Consider the following 6,853-nt stretch of genomic DNA (forward strand, 5'->3'; position numbering starts at 1 on the left):
CCCTAAAAAATGTTTTTTGCCTATATGCACATGCATTTGTTCTCTTTAATTGATTTGGGTTTGCTATCATCTTTTCTCTTAACAAACATTTCTATAGTTTGTGTGGTTTTAATTTCTTTGTTTATCATAATTTTGCCTCATTAAACTACATCAGATGAGTAGTAGGGGAAAGATACTGAGGCACTGGAACATTAAAGCCAGCCTGCCTAGAGGGTACTTAGTGTCAGACAGTGCTGTCTGGGTTTAGAGATCGTGACTCGGCAGAAGCACATATGCATAAGGACATTTCAAAAAAAAAAAAGTTATGCCTGGATCGAGACGTAAATTGCATAATTTTCAGTGGCTCTGTGCCTAACCTGTACTACACATCTTTTCTTTTTGGTAATGAACACACATTTATACTGCTTTGATGCGTGTAGTTCAATACATAGGATAGGTAAACAGTTCCTTTCATGTTGGTGATTTAAGTTTTGTTATCTTAAAGGTGAGCTCCAATCTGCTGATTCCTTGTGTGGGAGGGGTTAAAACACAGTTTCTATCCAGTTTTGTGTTGCTCAAAGGTTAAAATCTGTTTTTCTGTTGGTATGACCAAAGAAAGTTGAACTTGAGGGAAGGGAGATTGGTTAGTTAGCTGGGGTAGTTTTAGGGGGGTGGAGGGTGTTTGGGGATGGTTCTAGGTTTGCGTTTTTTTACAGAGCAGTAGCAAAGCTGTGCTAGAAATATACCAAATCCACAAACCCGTCTCAAAGGAGAGCCTTCATCCTTGTACTTGGCATGAACTAGGACATTTCTGAAGCTGTAGTGCTTTTTTCTTGCTTGCTACAAGTGGGTTTTGCTCTATGCTTCAAGCTAAAGCCCTTTGGTGACAAATTTTTTTTTTTTTTTTTTAGTTTTAATTCTCAGTTTAGTGTCAGGTGCCACTGGCAGACATGTGAAATTCGGACAAACTTTCTAAAGCCAAGTGCTATGGAAAAGCAGAGTACTGAGTCTGGATTCCCCTGTCCTTCACAGAACTAAGCCTTCCAGATCAGGGTAGATTCTGTTTTCACCACCATCTGTTGTGCCTAGGGATGCCAACGCAATAGGTTTTGTGACCAGTAAACTTACACAGTTTGCTGTAAAGGAAAATATAATGTTGATTTTGGGTTTGGTCATCAGCAACTTCTACTCTTACATGAATTTGTATGTGCTTTCAGAAGGCCAATCTTAAGAACAAATTATATTGCAGGAGAATGTATAACACATGTGAGAAATTATCTAGGATTTTGGCTCTGAAATCCGTACTTGGGAGCTGACCCAGCAATATGCAGGTAACTTTGATGCTCTTTTATTTAAAGAGTGCCTAAAGCACTGCTAATGACCTCAGCACTGTAGGAGACTTCTTACGTAGGTTGTCTTGTGCATTTAGCAGCTTCTGGTGATTTTTTTCACCATGTATTTAGAGCGGATTCCAGTTAGCATATGAGCAACATCATGTCAGTCCTAGTTCTTTCGTTCTGACATCTCTTTTGGCTCCCAGTGCTATTTGGCCCGGTTTTCCAAAATGTTGATCCTGAGTCCAAATGTAACTTTGTGGGTGGTACATATGTCAAGCCCTAGTTCAGTATTTTTGGACAGCAGTAGCATTTCATAATTCTTTTGAAATGAAAAGAAGAAATGAAGTTAACTGAAAAAAAAATTCAGCTAGGTCTAGCTGGGCACAAGCTTGCCTTTTCTTCTTCCCCTCTCTGCCCCCGTTTTTCCATTTGGAAAAAGAGAGGTTTACGTGGCAGAAGCACTTGACAGGATTTAGGCTCATTCAGAGCAGCAAGAAATTGCATAGCCTCGTCTTTATAACCTGTCTTGTCATTCCCTGGTGGCCACTGATACCTCCTCGGATATGGATGAAGAATACAGGGCGACTGGAAGGTTGCAACCCAGTGTCTGTTAAAACAGTGAGCTAGGCTGAATTACATAGAAGGCTGAAGAAGGCCATGTTGGCACTAAAAAGGCCAAACAGCCCCCTCAGGTTCCCCATCTGTCTGTCTGTGATATACCTACTGCCATATTATACCTTTATATACAGCACATTGCTAAACAGCACACAAAGGTATGAATTCAACTTTATTACCTAAAATCAAGTGAAACAGTCCAGAAGATTACAGTCTGTGTGAAATGAACACATGTACAAAGTACAGGAGGTTTCACGGGGCATAAATCAAAATGAGCTTCATAACTTCCTTCCTTCTTTCTCCCCACTGCACTTGTCAATCTGCTAGCTGAGAAATTGTCCTTCATCCTTCTCTTGCAGCAAACCACACACTCATATATTATTAATTCTATTTCTCTAGTAATGCAGGACTTAGGTGCTCTTCTAGAGTGTCTTGGATTGCTCTGTGCCAGCTCCACTGCTGTGGTTGCAGTTCTGAGCATAGTTTTTCAAGCACTGGTCATTTTTCAGGCAATAATATCATCAACACAAAACACGTGTTTGAGGTGCGTCTTGACACTCAAGTTCTGAGCCCAAGAGGTGATTTGCTGTGACAAACCACAAAACAAATCACTGTAGCCCTCGGTGTCCTTCACTTAGCTACATCATTTGAGGAGGTCATAGGCTAGCCAGCTGCCCTTCCTAATCTGCTGGTGAAACGAGTTAGCTTCAGCCCTTGCAACTCAGCCTCTTCCGGCATCCTTACACCATTGAGTCACAGGTGAAGGCCCTTCGGATGATGGTCCTTCTGGTGGTTCCATAAAAGATGCTAGACTCTGCATTATTTTGAAAGACACTGGCCTAAATGATGCCTTTTTCACACCTTTTTTTTCCTTCTTCCTAAAGCACAGTCAGTGTGAGGTGCTATGCAGGAGAATATAAGGAAAGAAAACTTGGTCACTGTTTTTAGGTACTTAAGAGGACAGTGTAAAGTGAGGGCTTCAGTCTTAAGTATTTGTAGTTACCTTGCAGATAATATGTTTTGTGGATAAAGAATGGGTTTGGTTTTTCCTTTACAAAGGGAATTGCAAATAGTTAAGTCACTTTGACTTAGTCTTGTACATGATTGTTACAAATGGCAAACAACTTGAGAATCCAGTAGGAATGGTTGTCTTGTCAGGCTTGTGGTTTGATTAGTCATTTGACTGATGCCCAACATGGACTCAGCTGATAACCTGTTTCTTGGTGTCAGAGCACAGCTGACTCTTCGCAAGCAATAGGAAAGAGTTCAGACTACTCCTCAAGGAGGTTTTGCCAGGAGTCCCAGCACTGTAGGGCCAGCTGGAACCTCTGGGACGTGTTCATATGCAGTCAGGAATGGTAAAATTCTTCCTCAACATTCAAACCAAGATGTCCAAGTTGGTGAGTGAGGCAGAGACATCAGCTATTCCCTGTTGGAAATAAAGGAAAGAATAAGAGTGCAGCCCATGATTGTCTCATCCTTCCCAATAAAATACAGCATCTAGACATCAGGGAAGTGTTATCATGCTGGCTACTTGTAGTGATTTCTGCAGGGTTTTTTTGGTTTAAGAGCTAATCTGTTTGCCTTCACCAGTACATGATTGTCATTTAAATGTCTTCACTCTATTGTCCCTTACAGAGATGCCCATGATGGTTGTATACCCACATTATTGTTGACTACATGGTCTGCTGTGGAGCACCCACTGTGTTTTGAAAATCTCACCTGGTTCTGTTTTGGGATTTCACACATAGTGATGTCTTGTAGTATGGGAGCAGAGTCCTCTAGTGCTGTTTCTCTTCTATGTTTCTTATCCTTCCCCTCACCCCTAAACCCTAAAATGGACCTTACCTGTGATTACTGGGAAATGTAAAGGTGGGGCTTAAGTGTCTGTGCTGCTTTCTTCAAGTGTGCAGCTTGCCTAGGTGATGCAGCACATATAGGTGTGTAATACAGCACCGTCTATTGATCTGGGGTCTATGCCATATTTTGGTGAAGCAGGGGGTGGTTTGATTACAATATAGGATTCCACCCTCCATTTTTCATTTCCCGCTGGTTTGTGTCACCACCTTAACGTCGCTTAAACCCGATCGAACGCAGCTCCCGGCGCTCAAGCAGCTAGCTTGGCTGGAGAGCCACGCAGCAAGGGGCCTGCCATGGTGCCTTCCCTCCTCCCACTTGGCCCTGCCAGTTTGGTGGGGAGCCATGGACTCATGCATCCAGGGGATGGTTGTGGTATCACCCCAAGGGCTTTGGGCAGGAGTGGGCTGGAAAGGAAGGACAGTTTTGTGGTATGAAGAGAAGTGTGTCCCTCTGGGGTGACGTACTTTAACCAAAGAGGTTCCCCAGCACCTCGGCTCAAGCGTGTGTTACATAAACCATGGGACTCTGCAGCCTGTGAGGACAGACATCTATTTTTTTTATTATTATTATTATTTTTATTTCTCACTGGCAAAATTGCTCACCTTCTCACCTCATCAGTGTCAACAGCTGGATGTGTAAAAGGTAGAGTACGCAGGCATGCGGTAAAGGGAATCGGAGCATGAGCATTTCCTTCTCTCTTCTCTTGTCCATGGGAAAGCTGCCGTGAAACATGAAATCTCTGACAACCTTGACTGTTGCAGTCAAGGTCAAATGACCACTAAATAGCCTTCTAAGACTCTTCAGCACGTGAAGCTTGTCTTGGTCTAAGTGGTCCTGAAAGGTGAGAACAGGATCAGAGAGCTGTTTCACACTTTGACTGTGTACCTGTCCTGTCGTTGCTCACCATTTCATGTTAACAGTGTGAGTCTACTCATTGGTTAGCACCTTAGTGGGGTTGGGGGTATTTTTATTTATTTGGGGTTTGGATGTTTTTACGATGCTGTATCACGGTGTAGCTGTTGCCATAGCCAACAATATCTTACCTGATTAGGATGCTATTCCAGTCCACCTCTTTTTCCTTGCAAGCAAGAGGAGCAGCTTGGCCTGTTAGATGTTTCCTCATGTTCACTTATCCTTTTGGTGAAATGGATAATTCTTTAGGGAAAAATATTTCCACAGAAAAAGAAATTTACATCTTGTTTCAAAGACAGAGTCCCTAGGAAAAACGCTGGTGTTTTTTTGGTTTGTTTTTTTTTTTTTTCCTTAAATCACAGCTGCTTGTTTCAGGGCACTGGGTCACTAATTGAGTGCAAGCTTTATAAATGTTGTTTGTCCTCCACCCACAGGGCATACAAAACCATTGAGGAAGATGACTTGAAGTTTCCCCTTATATATGGAGAAGGCAAGAAGGTGGGCACATTTGCTTTCCTCAGACCAAAGGAAGAAGGAATTCTGTGCTGTTTACCACTTGGTTTAGCCTGTGGCAGTCCAGTGTTTTCCACTCAGTATCTCTTTATTTTATTGTTCTGACAGCTCGAAAGAATATCTTGATTCTGTCATAAATCAGTCTCATGTCTGGGGGGTGGCTGGGAGAACTCAACCTACTAAAAAGCATTTTTATAGCAAACACAGTCATTTGCTGTTCAGTTTGCTTTTGTTTTTCTTTCATTGTAAGTAGGATACAATGAGACAGTCTTAAATAATTGATTTAAAATGTTCCTGGCTTCATTGTAAAATATAACTAGGCTTGATGAAGATAGAAAAATATCTCGTGTTTGTTGAAAACAAAGCAGGAGGGTATTTAGTAGTGCTCTGAGATGCAGAACTCCTAATTTAGGGAGGGGAGAGATCAAGGCAGGATTTAGAAAGTATAACACCCCTTAACTGTATTTTCTTCAGCTAGTGTACATGAACTCACTATTGAATTTTTCTGATGTGTGAATGCTGATGGTTTTTCTTAAAAGGGAGAAACTAACTGTTCCATTTGGGTGTACTTTGTTTCCAGCTCTGTGATTAAGAGCGGTGAGATCATTAGTGCTGATCCCAGCAAGCTTAGCTGGATGCAGCAATAGGATCAATATCAGGACGCAGCGGTGTCAGTTTGCCGATATTGGTATGCTTGCTGCGTTTCTAAATAGTGTTCCCCTGCTGCATTAGGTTCTTATCTCCATGCAAAAATACACACTCTTCAAAATTAGTCCGGGTTTTGAAGGTTCAGACCTGCAGCTTATCTGTGAATTTGGTTAGGTTTATAATTATTTGCAAAATGTTTCATGCACATCTTTTTAATTTACTTTCTTATTGCCTTATGGAGCCAGGGGTTAGTGAGGCAAAAATAATTTTGAGTCAGTTGCTTGCTGTTATTGATGCTTTGAGCTCTCTTGTTCAGAAGCTGCTGTGGCTAAACTAGAGTTTTGGGGAAGCAATGCACAGAAAGCAAGGTGCCCTGTGAAGCTGTCTGCTTGGTCAGCCTTTGCAGAAGTGTTAATCAAGAAGAGTCCAGCACCTCTTGGGAGACAGCTCGTGGCACAGAGAAAGGTGCTTGGGGAAGGAAGTGGTAGACCTGAGGTAACAGCAGGCCTGCCCTAGACTCTCTCAACAGAGGAGAGCATTGCAGTCAGTGCCACTGTCACCTGCGTGTTCAGTAATTTAAGGTGGCCTTTGGCACTTTTCCTTGGTGGAGTGAGTATATGGTGGTATGTCGATAGGAAGAGGCCACAGGTTTCTTGGTGAGTAGTTAGACTCCTCATACTTTTTAGAAAAGCTGTTTACTAGCAGTAAGATTTGCTGAAGGAAAGCTCTCCTAGATTGACATGGGACAGTGAGGGGACTGAGCTAGGTTCCTGTAGTCCCAGCCCTTTGCAGATGGTCACAGTCTGAGATGTGGATATACACAGACTGGGATGCAGATGAATACAAAGCTTGGAATGATGAGAGAAACAGAGGCAACCTGAGTGTGAAAAGCTCTGAAACTGATCAGCTGTGTTAAATCTAGGGTTTCTGGGAGAGAAAAGGGACTTCGTACCTAACTGTAGCAGTTAAAGAGTAGGAACCTATCTCTT

The 6,853-nt window shown here is 42.3% G+C and overlaps 1 protein-coding gene across 1 annotated transcript in view; it reads left to right on the forward strand.

The window, feature by feature from the left end:
- The window catches only part of PPM1H (protein phosphatase, Mg2+/Mn2+ dependent, 1H), a gene marked incomplete at its 5' end in the record, with an annotated part of 50,757 nt that overhangs the window by 31,063 nt on the left and 12,841 nt on the right, over positions 1-6,853 (forward strand). Inside the window, one exon of the mRNA XM_008942146.1 lies at positions 5,138-5,201. Within this exon, the coding sequence (XP_008940394.1) occupies positions 5,138-5,201 (64 nt within the window). The remainder of the gene's footprint in view (positions 1-5,137; positions 5,202-6,853) is intronic.

The sequence above is a fragment of the Merops nubicus genome, unplaced genomic scaffold (genome assembly GCF_000691845.1).
Source record: "Merops nubicus isolate BGI_N331 unplaced genomic scaffold, ASM69184v1 scaffold6896, whole genome shotgun sequence".
In the NCBI taxonomy this organism is placed as follows: Eukaryota; Metazoa; Chordata; class Aves; order Coraciiformes; family Meropidae; genus Merops; species Merops nubicus.